Source organism: Dipteris shenzhenensis, chromosome 6 (genome assembly GCF_047967505.1).
Source record: "Dipteris shenzhenensis isolate YYH24624 ecotype China chromosome 6, Dip_SZ_1.0, whole genome shotgun sequence".
NCBI lineage: Eukaryota > Viridiplantae > Streptophyta > Polypodiopsida > Gleicheniales > Dipteridaceae > Dipteris > Dipteris shenzhenensis.
The window spans coordinates 29,300,999-29,320,944 of record NC_141601.1 but is presented as its reverse complement, the minus strand read 5'-3'; the positions used below and the strand labels follow the sequence as shown (position 1 = coordinate 29,320,944).

Genomic DNA, 19,946 nt, shown 5'->3' with positions numbered 1-19,946 from the left:
GATGTGCAGGCACTTGATGATCATGCTATTGAATAGGCCGCTGCAGAGGAGAAGGCTGCCATTCGACAGCAGGTAAAAATGTCCCAAGGGTGGATCCTGGAGACTCCAAGAGACAGCAAGCAAGCTGCTGCCTGCACAAGAGGTGGTCAGAAACAGATGCCTGGCAATTCGCTTGATGTCGCATTGATTGCCATTGCTTGCAATCAAGAACCCTTATGCCATAAGGATGCATTTGATAGCAGGGGATGGATGGATGTCATGAGAGCTGTAACTTGATTTCATTCATGCAAATGGCACATTGTGTGACTTGCTAGCAAGCAAGTGTGCCATCAGCACTAAGTGGGCTTACAAGGTGAAACAGAAAGCTGATGGCAGTGTAGACCACCACAAAGCCCACCTTGTTGTGAAAGGTTATGCTCAGCAACACTGCATTTGACTTTGAGGAGATGTTTGCTCCCACGTCACACATTACGACCATTGGATGTGTCATTGCCATTGCGGCACGTAGGCACTGGGAGGCTCACCAACTTGACATTTAGACAACTTTCCTTCACGGTGATCTACTTGAAGAAGTCTATTTCAGCCAACCTTTAGGCTTTGAGGTTGAAGGTTCTGAAAATCAGGTTTGCCGGCTGAAAAAGGCCCTTAATAGATTGAAGCACGCACCCCGGGCATGGTATGCTAAAAACCATTTACCTTTGTAATACAGATTTTCTGATTTTAATTTTATGTGTGGATGGCATGCTTATTATTGGGCCAAATACACAGCAAATCGCAGCTCTAAAGCTGATTTACAGAAATCATTTCCCATGACAGATATGGGCAGGTTGCATTACTATCTTGACATCTAGTTTACTAGTTTTGAGGGGGCAATAATGATGAGCCAATCCAAGCACATTGGACAGCTCTTACATCGCTTCCAGTTCGAGGATTGTAAGCCGGTTTCTACAACATTAAAGCCTCGCTTCCGTTCCTCCTCTGAGGATGGGGGTCACCTATTTGATGCTACCCTTTAACAGCAGCATGTGGGCTGCCTAATCTAGTTATATCGCTCCAGGCCAGATCCAGAGTACGCAGTGTCTCAGTTAAGCAAGTTCATGCACAAGCCCAGTACACAACATTGGCAGGCAGTGAAACATGTCTTCCAATATTTGAAAGATGCAGCATATGGTACTGTTATAAGATGATAAGTCTTCACTGTTTATGCATGCTTTCATGGACAACGAATTTGTTACGACACTTGTGTGTCTCACAGTGGCAACTATTTCATGCTTGGCTCTTCATGCGTTTTTTGGTTCCGCAAGAAGCAAGCCACAGTTGCTACTTCAAGTTGTGAAGTTGAGCACCAGGGGGGTTTGTTGCCACTTAGCCCTGGTATGGCCTTGTAGGCTAGTTAGACCTAGTTAGGACATCTAGTCCACTTGGGACACTAGTCCTAAGTTGAGTTTGAGCCCTATATTAGCCACCATTTGTACCTTCTCATTATCCATTTGCAATTACACTTCAGTTCCCTCAGCTTGTTATTAACTTGTTTGCTCCCTTGCATTCCAACTTTGGTCCATTGCTCCCCCCCCATCCAACTCTCACATTATGCAACATCATTGAAGCCTTTTGTACATGCAGAGTGCACTGGAGAGTGTAGACAGATCTACTTGTCAAATCTCAGCAGTGTAATCACCTGGATTACTGTTTTCTTCCAAGCCCTTTTCCTGGAAGCTTTGTGCTCTATTGTGAGCTATTTTCCCCACATCTGAGTTCTCTCTCTATCTTATTCTCTTCCATCTATCGTCTACTCTCTTGAGTGAGCCTTTCTTTAATGAGTGCATCTAGAGTGCTTGGAAGAGATCCTCAATTCATTCCGCTGCGTGTGAGGTTTGAGTGATTCAGACTTGTATTCCCTGACATCATATCAGAGCCAATGTTGGAACTCTTGTTTCACTCTGAAAGAAGGAGTCCCTCCAAGTTCAAGACAGCAGGGCATGCCGCCTTGTGAAGGCTATTGGCAACATTCCATTCATGGTAGACTTGGGAGACGAGAAGGTAATCTCTTGTGTACTCTATGTACCCGATCGTTGTAATTAACCTACTATGCGTGTGTCAAATGAGCAAAAACAGGTTGAAGGTAGCGTTCGGCGACAAAGAAATCTTGGTGACATCCAAAGAGTCTAGGGATATCATGGCTCAAGGAGTTGAAGACAATGGGTTTTGCAGAATCGATGCACTATTGGTTCATGATGACAAAGGAGGCTCGCATGAGAGATTTAGTCTCATAAATCACAAGACCTTGTCAAAGAAACAGAAGGGAAAGATGGAGGATGGCCTTCCACCGATTGCAAGCCTGAATGAGTCTACAGGGCTTGCTTGGAAGGCAAGCAAATTAGAAGCCATTCTCGAAGGAGGCCATATTGAGGGCCAAAGCCCCGCTAAAGTCGGTGCACTCTAATCTACACTGGGTCCATGTCATTTGCAGGTTCTCGCTATTTTCTAGTTTTCATTGACGATTGTAGCCGTATGGTTTGTGTATACTACCTAGCCGGAAGTCTTAAGCATTTCATAAATTCAAGGAGCGGAAGGCCAAGGTAGAAAAGGAGTCAGTTAAGGTTGTGAAGGCATTCTGTACTGAGAGAGGGGAGGACTTTACTTCAGAACCATTCGACATTTCAGTAAGAAGAACGAATCAAAAGACAGCTTCTTGTAGCCTTTACATCTCAGCAAAACAGAGTTGCAGAACAGGAAAACTGTGTCATAGTGGAAAGGGGTTGACCATGATGAGGGGGAAGAACCTCTCAAAGGTCTATATTGTGAGAGTTTGGGGAGAGAGAGAGAGAGCAAGAGAGAGTGAACTTGAGAACTAAAAGCTTGAGAGCTGAGTTGCAATAGAAGAGTGTAAGAGAGTACAACTGAAAGAGTTAGAGATAAGGTTTTGTCCTAGTGACAAAACCTTAGTAGTCACTAACCATAGTTAGTGAACTAACTGCGGTTAGGGGAAAAAACCTCTTAAAGAGGGAAAAGTGCCCCTAACTAGCTTATTAAATTACATTGGTCACTACTGAATTATATCTATAATTCTAACACCCCCCTGCAGTGCCAATGTCATGTACAAGGCTGATCAATCACCAAACGGATATAAGTTCAGGGAGGTATGAAAGCTGAGATAAGACTCAGGAAAAGAATTCAGAGTGGTAGTAATCATCTCTGAATCAGGAATAATCTCATCTATGTTCAATAATTGCTCTCTGAGATCCTGTAGCTTTGTGAGGTGGACTGACATGGAGTCACCCTCTTCCATATGTGTATTACTTAACTCTCTTTTCAAGAAAGATACCCTTGCATCATTCCGGGCTGCATACATGCTTTCTAAGATATCCTACGCTGCCTTTGAGGTCTTACACAACCGGATATGCGGAATGATAAATCTTTTTACTGAAAGAGAGATGCATGACAAAGCTAAGGCATCCCGTGAATCCCATCTCTTCTGCTCTGGAGTAGTGGCTATAGCTGCACCAACAACTTGTTCTGCAGCTGCACCCTGTGCACGACCTCTTCCACCTCCTTGCTAAGGAGGGGTATTAGGTGCCATACCTGCTGGTCGGATCTCACCCCCATTCACATAATCCCATAAATTGCGAGAAATCAGAATATTGCGTACCATAAAACTCCAAAGGGAGTAGTTGGTACCATCCAACTTGTCTTCCTGTGAAAGACCACCGAACTGGAAGTCATTCTGATTTTGCTGGGCCATATTTGAGAAAGAGATTTAAGCAGATACAAAACTGAATTCCCTTACCGGGAATGAAATGCATAACTCCCAAAAAACACAGCCAAGCATTGGCTGTAAATGCAACTCAGATTTCTGCACTTGCACTGTCACAAATCTGTCCAAGCATCAAAAACTCTCCAGAATCTGCCAAAAGTGCTGCAAAACACTTCCAGAAAGGCAGTATGAACTAAAATCTCCAAAATTGCTCTCCCAACACAAAAGCCCCAAAATAGGCCCGAAATTGCAACCGGAAAGGAGTAAATTGATCAAAAGCCCCAAATGTTGCAAGAATTGCGCTCTGTCTGCAAAAGCCCCAAATTTCACTGCGAAATTGCAGTGTTATCACAAAATCCCCAAATTTTTGCAAGAAATTGTACTGCAAAACTGAAAGCCCCAAATTTCGAGCTTGAAATTGCAACCAAAAAGAGGCAAAAGCACAGAAAGCCCCAAATTTTGCAATTTCAGCAGAAAGCCCCAAATTTTTGGGCTAAACCTCTGAATCTGCTTGCAATGTCTGCTTCACAAGCAACTACGAACCCAAAGATACCCAAATGACTGCAAAAGACTGCAAATGTCTACACAAACACTACCAGATCTGCTGGTACGGTGACTGTACGATAGAGTACGGATGACTGTACTGTACGGTCGATGTAGGTTGGTGCCACACGTGTGGTACAGAATATCTGTACGCAGTTGTATGGAAGCAGGTACGATGCATGAGCTGTACGGAAGCATGTACCTTTTTTTGTGCGCAGGAGCTGTACGGAAGCTTTGACGACAAATGTACGGAATATGGCGCAGGGCTGGTACGGCGATACAGCGTACGGCGCCACACGTGCAGTACGGCCTACGATCTGTACAGCCGTACGATCGACGAGACTGCATGTGCGAGCACGTATGAATAGTGATGACGCAGCTGGTACGGTACGTGTAGGTTACGGATTCCGTACAGTCGTACGGACTGTACGGACAGTCGTTTGATTGCTTCGAGCAGGTACGGACGGGATGTAGCAGCAGGAGCGTGGGTTGTAGGCTAGAGCTAAACGAGGAAGGAGCAGGGAGCAAGATCAAACTGCTCTGATACCAAATGTGAGAGTTTGGGGAGAGAGAGAGAGAGCAAGAGAGAGTGAACTTGAGAGCTGAAAGCTTGAGAGCTGAGTTGCAATAGAAGAGTGTAAGAGAGTACAACTGAAAGAGTTAGAGATAAGGTTTTGTCCTAGTGACAAAACCTTAGTAGTCACTAACCATAGTTAGTGAACTAACTGCGGTTAGGGGAAAAAACCTCTTAAAGAGGGAAAAGTGCCCCTAACTAGCTTATTAAATTACATTGGTCACTGCTGAATTATATCTATAATTCTAACATATATGGGTGAGGAGGTTAATACAGCTGTTCACATCCTAAATAGGTCGAAGACAAAGGCAATTAAAGACAAGACCGTTATGAAGTATACTCTTGTAAGAAACCTATCATTTCACATCTAAAGGTTTTTGGTTCTAACACCTATGTACATGTGCATAAGGATGAAATAAAGAAGCTAGATTCCACGAGCCAGAAGTGTAGATTTGTCAGATATACTGAAGAGTCCAAAGCCTATCATCTCTTCAATCTAAACAAGAAACAGATCCTTATCAACAAGGATGTGGTCTACGAGGAGGCAGAGCCCTAGCCACAAGAGGTGACACAAGAAGCTCCAAACTAGTCCCCTACCAGTACTAGGTTGGCAATCAAAGAAAAGGATGAAGCGCCCGAACAAGCATCAAAACCTCTTAAGAAGCCACCAACAACAGGGACATAGTTTCCAAGGTGGTATGTGAGGATGTTGCAGGAGCCTTGGGTGACAAAACTACCTAAGTCAAGTTCTGGGATAAGAAGGATCTCAATGCATTTCGAGAAATCCTATTGTGAACTTTGCATTCCTGGCTCAGATTGATGAGCCAAGATCTTTTGAAGAAGCAAAAGACGCATAGAATGGCGAGCAGCTATTAAGGCCAACATGGATGCGATTTCAAAGAATGACTCCTAGGACTTCGTCGACAGACCTTTCAAGAAGAAGGTGATAGGTACTAAGTGGGTGTACAAGGTTAACTTCAAATTCGATATTGAGTTTGGACAAATACAAAGCCAAGCAAATGGTAAAGGGCTCTGCTCAGGCAAGAGGGTCTCGACTGTGATGAGACCTTTGCCCATACAACACCGTGGTGACCATTCGAATGGTGATAGCCTTGGCTGCCCATCATGGGTGGTCCATTTTTCAAATGGATGCCAAATCTGCATTCTTTAATAGAAGCCTAGAGGAGGAGGTATACGTGGACCAGCCAAGCGTTCTCAAGTTCTAGGTTCAAGTTCACATGTTCGCAAATTAAAAAAGGCTCTGTATGGGCTGAAACAGGTCCCTAGAGCGTGGTACCAATGCATCGACAACAACTTCAAAGTCCATCGGATGCTAACCTTTATCTTTCTCTGAGGGGGCGAAAGGAAATGGTTATCTTGAACATTGATCATTTGATACTTACAAGTGATCATAAGGAGATCTCACATATCAAGAAGCTACTGATGAAGGAGTTAGAGATGACGTACATGGACCTTCATTACTTCCTCAGGATAGAAGTCGAGCAGAAAGAACACAACATCTTTATCCATAAGGAGAAGTATTGCCGTGAGGTATTGAAGTGGGTCCAAATCAAGGACTGCAAGGAGGCATCAGAGAGGTTGGGCTGAACTGAGTCCTCCCAGATGATAGATGATAGCAAGCACCGGAGGTTGGTAAGCAGTTTGCTCTATCTGACTAACACTAAACCAAACATTTCTTATTCCAATGGTGTGAAACCTAAGGAGAATCACTGAAAAGCAGGATGACAGGTATTGAGGTACTTGAAGGGTACTAGCCTTATGGTATCAAATATAGAACAGGATTGGAGTTGGGTGGTTCTATGATTGAGATCGGGCAAGTGACCAGGATACTCAGCGTTCCACTTCAAGCTATTGTTGCATTCTTGCTTCAGGGGTCATTTAATGGCTAAGCAAGAGACGGCCAACAGTCACCCTTTCTTCTACAAAGGCAAAGTACAAGGGGCTGCTTGTATTGTAGCATGTGAGACATGGTGGTTGAGATGGATTGTAGAAGAGATGGATGTACTTCAGGAGGATGCAAACGGTGATCATGTGTGACAATCAAAGTTGCATTGCCAATGCAAAGACCCCGTGTTCATGTATGGACAAAGCAAGTTCATTCGGGAGCACATCATCGATGAGATGGCAGTGGTTGGGTCAGTCTGTAGCAGATCTGCAGACCCAGACCCCAGCAGACTGAAAGCATGGCAGATCCGGTCAGTAATGCAGCAGACCCAGTCGGCTATTCAAGGATGGGACCTGCCTATAAAAACCCATCTGTAGTCTCCACACATTGTGCAACATCACTAAAGCCTTTTATACAGGCAGCGTGGACTGTAGAGAGTGTGGAGTGATCTACTTGTGCAGGAAAAAGGCAAGCCCAAGAGAAAGGAAATGAGCCTTCCGAACCCGAGGACTCCTCACTCAATGTTGGTCAGGATGCAAGTTGAAAAGCTTTCCTACAAAGTTAATTTTGACAGGTGAAGCGGACACTAAGACTTCTCAAAGAGGACCCCAGGCATGATGTTGGACGGTGTTGGTTACTTGATTGAAGACTGTGTCAGATGCTGGGGAGCCATGTAATTGTAAGTGGTTAAGTGATACCTTAGTGGGCTTAGGATTCAACCTTGAGTGCAGCTCATGCAAAGCTTGTGTTTGGAGACAGTTGGGAGCAGTTCCACGGTAATTATGATTGCAGAACAAGTTGAAACAGATCCAAGAAACCTGGCAGGGCCTTGCTTGTTCCCAGCCTCAGAGGCGGACAGCTGGATGAAAAATATTGCTTGTACCTGGACTTGTTGATGTACTTGGGGATATGTAATGGATATTGACAGTTCATTGAAAGACCTTATGATATTTGGGGTATCCAGCAATGGACACTCAAGATCGGTGAGCAGGATGGCAGATTTGCCAAGTCAAACGGATGGTAACACAGAGACCCTCTCACAGCCAACAATGTCTAGGAGACAGTGGACAAAATCACAGCCTCGCATATCTAGGTTGCTCGTTGCAGCCTTGCGATCGGGGCAGGAGGCTTGGCTTGCCGCCTAGACATCATTTATAATATGCTCTCAAATTGGAAGCATGATAATGACGTTTCTAGGAAGACGCCTCTGCAAGATGAGTGTTTCTACAAGGCCAGCTAAAGGACAATATCCACACCCTCAGGTTGAGGAAGAAAACAATCAAGAAAAAGCTTGCCAATGAGGAACACATACAGCAATCCTTACAATAGTGTACGTAAACACTTATACGTAGATGAATCCAGGAACATTCCCAAACTCATCCTCTAAAAACACAACATAGTGCAGTTTCAATCTCACGATAGTCACTCATAAGATTGAAAACCATAAACTCCATCACACATAATAGGGACTAGCTACTATGACATCCCCACTGACGTCATCAGTGCCCAACACTGGGTGTAGACCATAGTATAAAAATATGCTCTCACACATACAAATCCACACACCCACACATACTTGAGCATCCTTTTATACAAAGTCTTCATACTGAGTTTCTGTCGGCACTCCGGAGGTGAAGGGCAAACTCAGCCATGATGAAGGCTAGCACTAAAGGAGAAGGCTAATCAAAAAGTAGTCCAAAATCTCTTCATTCAAGCTACAACTGCTTGTGAAGTCTAAACGATTTCATTTTAATCTCTCCTATTTAATGTTTTTCAAATGTTTTGGATATCCTATACAGTCCAAGATGCATGCTTCATAGGCGTTATAGCATTTGCAATATTATAATGATCTCATTCAAGATGCAAATTGTGTCACTTTTTATCTCAGAATGTGTAGATTAGGTTAGACACCAAGTTTGTCAAATTCCATTGAGAAATACGTAAGTTACGAATTGAGCAAGTTAGCCATATGCAATATTTTCCTTGAACTTCACAAAAATTGGCTACACTCAAACATGCATTGGCCCTCTCTTTCTCTCTCTCTCACTCTCTATTCACCCACCTGCTCTCATTTAACACCATATATCCAGCCATCCATTACACCTTTCTGACTAATTCTAATGGCTCTAGGGTAGAGACCCTGAGAGTGATTTGATGCTCAAGAAAATAGACTAGAAAATAGATAGAATATTGACCTATTGGATAGGCCCTTCTATCTTGGGAGCCTCTTCATTGTATCCTTTCTTTATACATCTGCCATGCATTCTAAAGACCTCTAAAAAGGCTCAATCCCTTCGAGATAGTAAACTTTGTGTAACTGAATAGGTATGCACATACTTTATGTACTAAGAAATCCTACATGCCAACTAAGATTTCCAATATTATAGAGATCTAGAGATAAAAATTATACGTATTGCAACAAAAAAGATAAATCCATCCACAAGGCATGGCCTGCATGTATCTTTTACTCTGTTGAAGGCCTTTTCGAGAGGCTCCAGCTCAGTTGGAGAAAGACCCTGGGCGGGAGCATGGGCTTTAGCATCGTCAATGGCACTCACATGAATCAAGGAATCTACAAAGTTGTATAGCCCATCACAACACCTACTACAAGGTTACCTTAAGTAGTGAGTTAGAAACCTAAGAAGCAGTCGGTCTCTCTTTCTTGTAGATGATCGATTTTCGAGCAAAATATAGCAGGTTCTTTTTTTGGACAAAGAAAAAAAATCTTTTATATTTTCTTTTAAACCTGAGACAAAAATTGCTGAGCCTATTTTTTGGGCTTAATAGTGTACAAACACGCTTCTAGTTGAGGGCATGTATATGTTGGTCAAAGCTGCCGGCTGGTTACTCTTAGTGAATAGCATAACGATTGAAAACCTCTCTCGTCTAAGAAGGAGAGAGAGCAGAATTGTTTATGCAATCTTTTCTCTGCGTAGGCAACCGAGGTATGCTTTCACACAATCGCATCTGTATGGAAAGGGATAAGCTCTATGCAGTCCCATGGTGAAGTTGAAGGACTCACCCAAAATGAACAAGGCCTACATTAGCCAACGACTACGTACTGCTTCTGTGCCTTTCCCACTGTCCTGGATTGGTATGGAGCAGTATTCTGGGCATATTGGACCAGGCAGCTCAACGCCAGCCACCAACTTGGTGACCCGACATCATGTATTACCTGCCTGTTTGTTCTAAGTATCTACTTTATTAGCACTACAAAGATAAATGGGTGCAATAGTCACGGCCCAAAACCCAAAACTATAAAGAGAGTAGTATCTCTTGCTAGATGGTTTTGATGTATTGCTTGATCTCTCTTCCGCCCAATTAACTCTCCGTAATTGCCCATAAAACACGAGGTAGTGCTCGTGCTAGTTCCATACATTAGCTTCTCAATGTTTCTTTCCTCCAGTCGTAAGAATTCTTGTGGTTATATTATTTCATGGACGCGAACTAACTTCAACGTTCCATTTTCTAGTAACGATGACTATCTTCCTGAAGGAAAGAAAACCAATGCTACCCCCATTGACTGCTAAGCTGCAAGTAAAGGAAAATGAGAGCGACGAGGAGAAATACTTTGGTGAGGACGACAGCAACTTCCTCGGCAGTGACAGCGTGAGCCGGGCTTGCGTTGAGAGCGGCAGCGGTGACGGCAGCTGCGCTAGAGAGAGATGTGAGGAATGGGGAGCGGGAAGGGGAGGTGGTAAAGCAAACATTGGGGCGAGGATGCGAGGAGGCGGCAAAGAACGTGAGAGTTCTGGTTCTACCATAGCTATGGTGTGGTGTGAAGCAAGGAAAGAGGAGAGGGGTGCGTATTGAAGGGAGAGAGAGGATGGTATCACCCCCAAGGCTAGCCTCTGCCATGGCACCTTTCAAGAATCGCCCCGTGTTAGCCTCTCTCACTATGGGCCATTGAGGAGTTTTGGCAAAGGCTCAAACACCTCGGGTGCCTGATGAATGCAAACGGACTACACAAGGAGGCAAGGATGGCACGAGGCGGATATCCACTGGGAATGACAAACCCGGCTTCTCTTGCCTCAATCCTAACATATGGCCGTAACTCAAATAGGATGTCATGAGCTTCACGCTCACATGTGCCCCGGCATCCAACATGAAACTTGCTTAACGGAATGCAATCGATGCGCCCGACCTAAAGGCTTGGCCCTAGGTGGTTTGGGCATTGGGTTTTCACAAGTTCAAAAATTACAAACATGACGCCTGGTGTCCTAAGCCCAGCGGGTGTGTGCCTATGGGTGTGCATCCGGCTATGCACCCTGAGCCTATCGGTTTAAGGCAATGTGCCCCTACGGGTAAATGAGCGCGGGGTGGGTACTTGTGTTTTAAACTACCATTTATAGAGAACGTCTTACAAAAATTGCCTTTTAATAGCCTAATGCCTTTTTAAAAATCGTTTGCTTTCTCTTTTGCATCTGAAAGCGCTTGCTTTACCACTATCAGTGCCCATGCACACTTGTTACGAAAGGTAGCCCAGGGAGATGTTTGGGTTTTCTCACACCCCCTTGAGCCATGTGTCATGAATCTAAGCCCTTGATCTCGTTTCATCTTATGCCCTTGATTTCATTTGATGTAAAAGCTAAGCTTTTGACTAAAGCACTAAAAGCATATAAGTGCTTTTCACAATAAAAATACTATATAAACATTTCAAACCTATATAAAAGACTATTTTCGCAATGACCTTATGCTCTACTCTCACAAGCCGAAAAGCTCGACTTACTATAGTGATCAAACTCCCAATTTCTCGAGGTTGGAGAGGCACGTAACACTAGTTAAGTGGAGAGTGAGAATGTTACGTGCTCTACTTCGGACTTTCTCTAACGATAGTTTTCTTTTTGTGCTGTCTAGAGTCTACTGAACGATCTAAGAATGTTGTAATCATCCTGCTCAAGGACACACGCAGATCCTCTCAGGGTCACATTGGCAAATTTTTCAGATATTGCCTCTCGACGTTCTACTACGATTACGACTATTGACATTTAGGTAATATGCCAGTTTCTTATCCATTCGCGAGACTTATCCTCAGCGCTAATATTCTCGACACCTAGGGAAGGGCTCGTTCCCTCGGATTATAACTCTTTAGGGAAGGAAGTGCGCCGCCTCCCCGCCCACACTATGTGTGGTTATAATAATTATATATTATATATTATAATATAAATATTTTCAATTACTCATCCATTCAAAAATGCTTGCTTTTAATTTGAATTCTTACAACATTTCTCTTGTTTAATGCATGTTATCGATGCGAGGGAGCAAGGAAATTCAAGATGGACGCAAGATTGAAGGATGACTACACCTTTATTCATATGGTTGTAGTCCATGTGACAATATTGTAAAAACTGCAATGAGGATCGGTTATTGTATCACCTTATTCATGTATTTGTTGGACTTCAACTTCCAAATTTTGGACATCACAAAATAAATAATAAATCACCACCCCTGACATTTGTAGCGAGGATCGGGTCCTAATTGACCTCGTGTCACGTCTCATGTCCACTATTTGACTCATTCTCTTTTTTCCTTAAACAATTGATAAAATAGAAGGATTCAGCTTCAATTTCGAGTTAGTAGTTACTTGCTCCACGATGGAAAGACTGCTTGTCGCAAATCTAGTTTTATTTTGTTAAGGAATCTCCCCTTGCCAACACATTCCCTCTCCTTTACTTCCTTGTTTTCTCTTGTGCACATGGAGCACATCACATTGGCCATGTCAACATCTCGACTCTCGACCCACAACACTACCCTCTCCCATGGTAACTTTCAATATTCACAAAGAAGGAAAGAGGACACGAGAGGATGGTATCACCCACAAGGCTAGCCTTTGCCATGGCACTTTTAAAGAATCTCCCCTTGCCACTACATTCCCTCTCTGTACAAGTTACATCCTTGCTCTCGTGCATGTGGAGAGTATCACCTTGGGCCATTGTGCCCTGTCACAGCAACTCGACTCTCGCTCTTGCTCCCATGATAGTCACACCTTCCCATGCACAACAGGTGCAATTTGTAGCTATGTTCACCAAAAATCGAGGTTTAATGTCATATGAATTTTTCGAATCTAGGAAAAACCTTTTGAATTTTGGGAGATACGGTTTTTTAATTAATGAAAAGACGCTTTGCAGCAAAATAGTGGATCTCATTAACAAAAGTCCAATACCTCTATGAAACAACATAAAATCTATAGAAGCTTTCACAAGAGTGAAGGAAATGGATGTGATATCAAGAGACTGCATCCTATTGAGATGCAATATAAAATCCAAAAGGCCAACTAATTATTGGATCTTGTCCAAAAGAAGCTCATCTCCAAAGAGGTAATTGTTGATATTGTGTTCTTACTATGATCAACACACAAATTTACCAATCAATTGGCTAGCAAGTGTGGAGTTGAAAAGAGCCCCATATATTTACTTGTATAACCAAAATGGATTTGGTTTTATTGTTTAGCAAAAGTTATAGCTTTAGGTGTAACATCCATGGTAGCATTGACAACATTCTCATTTTGGCAATAAATTTTGGATGAAACATTCAATGAATCATTCATTTTAAGCATGGGAACTAAAAGATTTCACCTTAAACATGGGAATTAAAAGAGTTAAGCTTGCATTGTAGGTAAGAGTAAAAAATACATTTAGTGGATAAAGTTAAAGCAAGGCTGTTAGCAAAAGGATATGCAAGCAATCTAAAAATCTACCTCACTATACTATTAAGATGCAACTATGAGCTATATAGTCATTGTAGCTGCAACACTCGATCACTGTAAAGAACGCCTTCTTGAATGGGCATGTAGACAAATAGATCTCTTTAGATTATCCTCAAGCATATATTCTCTTTTGATCAGAAGCACATAAATTATAAGGTTTATAATCCCTTAATGGATTCCCTAAGCTTGGAATGCAAGCACATAATAATGCACAATCTATGACTTTTAAATTCAATGATTCAATGTAAGCACTCTAGTTGTGCTCTCTCTCTCTCTCTCTCTCTCTCTCTCTCTCTCTCTCTCACACACACACACACACACACACACATGAACAAGCACATTGTGCATGCACACACCACACGTGTGCACAAACGATGCATGCATGCAGCCCAAATGCATGCACGCATGCACACACACACACACGCACAAACACAAAATGCATGCACACATTACTTTACCATAAATGCAGCCTTCTCTTGTAGTAGATCCTTGCCAAGCTGACATGTTTTCACATTCTTTTCATACCACAAGAGGATTATTACCCACTGTATCTTACAAGTATAATGGTTTTGCACAAAACTACCATGGGACACTTGAAAGGCAGCACTCTTCCCTTTAAATCTTTTAATTGGGTAATTAGCTCCTCTCTCATTGCTTGTCCTTCTTAAGTGTTTCAAGTGTTTATTTAAGTAACTTTGGTTGGCTAGCGTCTATGCCTATAGAGACTATAAAAGAAGGTAAAGTTTCTCAAATCAACCTATGTCCTTGGGTCATTTTTTTATTGAGCCACATTTTTTTAAGTTGCAACTTGGCAAGTAAGCTTTATGCAACAAACATTCATGTTTTTAGATTTTGTCACTTATATGCTCTTTTCGAGGGGGAAATGTCATTCGTTTGGTCTTTGACGCATATAATATTCACCCCCATGAACCAATACAGGCAAATGAACGCCATGTACATCTATTAAAATAGGTTTAAACACATGTATATCTAACATATGTATCACGAACAAATGAATGTTGGTGCAATGTTCATTGATAAAGGCTAAGAAATCCAAAGGAAACTTTGCATTCAAATTCTATGATCTAGAGAGACTTTTTGGAATGGAATCAATCATGGATCTCTGGGGAGGGCGGGTGATGAGGGTAACACTGAAGAAGGGCAAGCGGAGAAGGCTGAGGTGGAGAAGGTGCAAAAGGGGGTGGTAGAGAGGGGACAGGTGGATCCTGGGATGGTGGGGAAGGCAGCTGGGTGGGGTCAGCTGCTATTGCAGTAGGAGGCATAGAAGGTCATTGTGGTGGGGGTACCTATGGTCCCTGTGGCTCCCTCTCTGATCTCTAAGCAGGCCCAGGGGCATTGGTACTCTGGGGGTCCCTGATGCTTGCTCTTGATGTTGATGTTGTTGTGGGTCGTATGACAGGCAAGGAGTCTCTCCTTCACAGGGGCCCGAAGAATGCCTCGACGTCAAAGGCACTCTCTCTGGGTCCCATGATACTCCTCTCTTTGGGTCCCATGATACTCCTCTCTCTGGGTCCCATGATACTCCTCTCTGTGTGTCACCATCCTGCTCTCTCTATGCCTTAGCCGCCGCTACCTGTGCTCTCCTCTTGCAATTGGCATGATGCCTTTGATTCTTTTTTACCCATTTGCTCCTCTTCTTTTCCCTTGCCTTGTTGCATCTTCCCTCTGAGGGCTCCACCCAAGGGGTCTAGGACTCCATTTGCTGTCATTGATATTGCGACTGTGCCTGCCTAGGTGGGCTCCTCTCTCATGTCGCTATGTTGCCCTCATGTCTCCTGTCAGGAGGGATGCGCCCTGCTCAGTCCTCTCGTATAATCTCTAGCTAGGTGTCCCTTCTACGTACACCTCAAACACCGTCTTGGTAGACCAGAGACCTCCACACACTGGCGAGGTGTACCTCCCTCTTAGCTCTCCAGAAGGATCACCTCTAGAAGTGTGTTTGGGCTCTCCACCACCGGCCTGAGTCGAGGGACTCCATCATTTGTCACCACTACCGACTCTGACTCTGAGATGTACTCTAAAACTGTGCTAAAGGCGCTCCCTATGGAAGGGTGGATGGACCTGTATTCCCTTGGAAGCCAAGGGAAGCGGAGCATCATAGGAAAATAGGGGACATGGTGAGTCGCATCCATGTCCTCCACCATGAATCCATGGTACCAAAGGATGAGATACACCAAGTGAGGGCCCAGGAGAATAGGGCTCCTCTCTACGAGAGCCAGAGCATTATTTGGGGAGCCAAGATGGAGGAGGAAAACTCAGCATCCATAGATAGTGACCTCTTGAATATGGTCACCATCTAGTGCCAGACTGTCCTAGATCCAATCTCTGATGTGTCTTCTCGAAAGAGTGAGGCCATCGATCCTTCCTACCATTGCCCTGCCTTAATACGATTCACTGCCTACTGTACCTGTTGCCTATTCGACGATGAAAGAAGCCCTTTGGCAATTGTGGGGATCGAGGGTGCTGCCATGGAGCCCCTCTGGCCAGACCAAAGGTTGCCACCCGCTGAAAGGTAGGCAATAGGAAGAAGAGGGTGAAGAGAGTGGAAGGAAGCACCCATGAGGAAAGGGAGAAGGAGAGAGAGTGCACATAGGAAAAGCCTTGTAACTAAACCTTTGAATAGGAAAGTTTTGGAGGTGACTAGTGGAGGAAGGTAGAAGGTGAGCCCACAGAGGTATTTGTGCAAGTAAGCTCGCAAGCAAGGAAGAGAATTAACTATAATGGGGAGCTGCTAGTCCATTTGGGCTCTGACTTCTACAACTGAGCTTGAAAGGACTGGCATGGAATTTGAAGAGGATTTGTTGGCTGTTGGTTCATGCCAGTCCCGATGCAAGAGGCTCACATAAGATAGACAAGGAGGCAAGGAGTAGCGCTCAATACATTGAGGGAGCTGCGGATGACGATGGAGCTGAGCAAATCCCAAACGAAGTGCTAGTCGTAGCTTAGCATGGGGGCTACTACCTTGGAGTTGGTCCCGTCTCTTCAGTTGTGAGCCATGGTGAATGCTAGGAGTTGGAAGGTACAAGGCCATAGCCCGTGAGCTATGGCACAAAATGGCATGATGAACAACAGCTCGATGACGTGAGCTTAGCTCGTAGCCCTATGAGGCAATGGCACAGCCAGTGGGTCTTCATCCCGTTCATGACACAAGCATTGGCAGAGGGGCTAGACGGGGGTGTGGGAGGGGTGGGGAGCAGGGTGCAGTTCGTAGGGAGGCAGGGAGGTCATTGCTCTTCCTTTTGGACCATCTTGATTTCCTAAGATTTGTACTAGAGATAGGTATGATCTTGTGAACAACACAACATACTTCTCAAAGTGTTCTTGCCATGTTGACTACCACAAAGGTGATTTTAAAACTTAGTGGTTTTGGTTATTGGATGTAGGAGCCTAAGTCAAGACATTTGCTATAAATCCCTCCATATCTTGTATTTGGAGCCACTCCTATCTCATCTTCAAGCAATTTGATAGGTATAAATAGCAAGGTAATTGAATCTAAGTAAGCTCTTTTCTATGACATGAGTGTCAAATAACATCATTCACAAAGTGAGTCCCTCAATCACTTAAATCTCTATGGGGCATCCAAATCCTTGTAGTGGAGTGGACATTAAGGTTCTTCATTGCCTTGGCTTTTGTCCACTTTCTCATGTAGTTTATCGCTATGATGACATATATTGTCTATGCACCCTTGGAGACTAGTGATGGACTTGGCATGGTCAATTCTCCATAATTCTAATGTTTGTGATTTAGATTACACAATTCAATGGCATGTGGTCCTCCTGACCTAAAGGTTTATGGGTCCTTGGAATAGATCACATCTTTTGTACACATCAGGTTGCACAATTTACATTATGCTATGCCTAGGGCAACAACATTGGTGGTCACATGGGAGTGGCAAGTGGAAATTCGAACATTCCTCTATTGAAGAAGCCAGCAGGCTACTACACATTACTAGATCTTCTTGCAATTGAATGGCTTGGGATTGTTAAGGAGACATCCATTACTATTACATTCTAGGCAATGTTTTGGACAACAAAAATGATAGAGCTCTTGCCATTATTGTGTGACTTGATGCAATGTCATGTGAATTAGCCAATTCTAACATTTTGTCTCCCAAAACATTTTCTACCTCAATGCGGCAAAATAAAATTGGTATAGTTTGGACCGACCAAGAGAAAGATTATGATTTGTTCATTCAAATTGTGGGAGAAGATGATCAGCATGCAATAACCCATAGGATCCTCTTAATAAGGGCTACCAAGTGCATTCAATGTTGCCACATAATCCCAAATTTCCTCCTTCTTTAGCTACTTGATGGCTTTAAGGTGGTTTAGTAGATCGCCCATCATTTTGCTAGGTTGGAACCTCAACAAGACATTCGCTCGAAAAGTATCTAGATCTACTTTCTCCTCCATTTGAGATGCATGAACCACTCTAGTGCCTTTTAACCATGGTACATTGAGAAGTCACCAATCAAATTTGCATAAGCTGCAAGCTCAATCATTTTGCATATCTAGATGAAGTGTTTGAAATATTAGCAAGGACCACCTGTCCGCAGCACTTTGGCACAACATTTTCCATTATAGTGGTAGTGTTTCCTTGATTGAGTGCTACTTGTGCTCCTCTTGCTATGGAATAACCCATTCAATCATTATTTAATTTTGCTGATAAAATATTTTGGTTGAAATTCCATCCTAGTCCTTCATAATCATTTGTTTGGTAAGTAAAAGTGTTTGTGTGGTAACTAGGCCTTCATAGTCATTTGTTTAGTAACTAAAAGTGTTTTTGCCAAATCCTTCTTGATTTGCCAAGTTTCTTTCATCCAAATTATCAACTTTGAGATTTCTAGCTACAAGACTGTGAGAGCTAGGGTAGTGTCCCTTTAACCCTTCATAACGTTTGTGAAAGTATGTACTGATTAGAATATGATTGATGTTTACTTTTACGGTACTAGTGGGTTGGAAAGAGTCTTTTTCAGCATTGATTTTATTTAGTATCCTTAAAAGGGTATTGCTAAATAGAGTTATGCATGATCTTAGGCTCGTTCATTACAAGCCTTTGTGATTTCTCTTGGCATGAAAATGGGATAGGAAATGAATGAATGGGGAGAGTGAGTGGAAAAGAACTTATGCAAGGATTTGTGAAAATCGAGAGAATTTCTTCCCCTTATAGGCTCTTATCTATCTTACCATGCCTAAGCGTGTCTCATATAAAGGCTTGAGAGTTTTAGAGAAAGCTTGCAACCATCTCAACCAGAATGAATTTCTTGAGATTTTAATGATTTCTTGGCTACAAGAATCCCCTCTAACCAAATCAACCAAGGTGCCTTTCCCCTAGGATGTCACAATAGTCCTATTATCTTAACATGGCAAGAGACACTCCCCTCTCCCTCCCTACAGATAGCAATAGCCTCTCGCCTGAGGCCTCTTCCTTAGGCACCCCATCAGGCCCAGTGGCAGGCTCCTCTTTTCTGAGTAAGGGGAAGGCATCAGCTTCTATGCTGACCTCTCCCAGGTTGCAGGCCACTCAGGATAGAGCTTCTTCTCATACGTCCGGGGAGAGAGCTCCGAGACTGAGCCCTCACACCTTCACATGCAAGCGGGCTAGCCGTTACCGAGAGAGTTTTGGTGACTGGGTACCTAGAACTATTTGGAGATCCCGGATACATACCCTATCCCCCCGGAGATGACCATTCTGATTTTATAGCCCCAAAAAGGGGGCATCAGTGTGGTGAGTTCTCGCACCCACCCAGTTCAGATCCTCCATTTCGCCTCCACAGGGAAGGAGAAGTGGACCCCAAAGCTTTTTGATGCGATGTTAGAGCATTAGGTATACCAGATGATGGACAAGTGGTTAGGACCCCATAGTATGGATCTTTGGTTGGGGCCCATGGTAGCTTTGCATATTTTTGGCTTAGCTTTCCCCCAGTAAAACCTAGATCAGACTTGGCTGTAGCCATGATTTACCTACCTACAAAGAGGGTTTTTTCACAGCTTTTGGGCGCTCTAGCGATGCGCCAATCTATTTGGTGTAGATGTTTCTTTCATGTAGTATTGGGCTCGAAGAGTGGGGATTGAGCTAGTGGTGACACTGGTTCAACAATGCATGGATACAGATTATTCGCTCTCTAAACCCTTGGCAAAGTCACTAAAATTTGTCTTCCTAAAGGAGTCTCCCATGTACAGGCAAGCCTTGTTCACTACCATCCCATCTCCATGAGTTTGATGGTGGTGAGTTGGAATGTGCATGGACTTCATGACTGTATAGGCAACCAACTACAGTACTTGATTTTATGCCTAGAATTGCAATAGGATCTGGTAGGCAGGTCATTTGATTTTCTTTTGATTCAAGAGCATATGTTCTCAGCAATAGATGTGGCACGCCGTCTCCTCCCTAGGAGAGGCTTAGAGATCTGGTCCCCAGTAGTTGGTAGGAGCGGTGGGGT

General features: G+C 43.5%; 1 protein-coding gene across 1 annotated transcript in view; it reads right to left on the bottom strand.

Moving 5' to 3' along the window:
* Positions 1-10,773, bottom strand: part of LOC147901026 (calcium sensing receptor, chloroplastic-like) — a 28,620-nt gene extending 17,847 nt beyond the window's left edge. The window contains exon 1 of the mRNA XM_087376071.1: positions 10,348-10,773. Coding sequence (XP_087232197.1) covers positions 10,348-10,635 — 288 coding nt within the window. The 5' untranslated portion in view covers positions 10,636-10,773. The remainder of the gene's footprint in view (positions 1-10,347) is intronic.
* Positions 10,774-19,946: the final 9,173 nt, after the last annotated feature.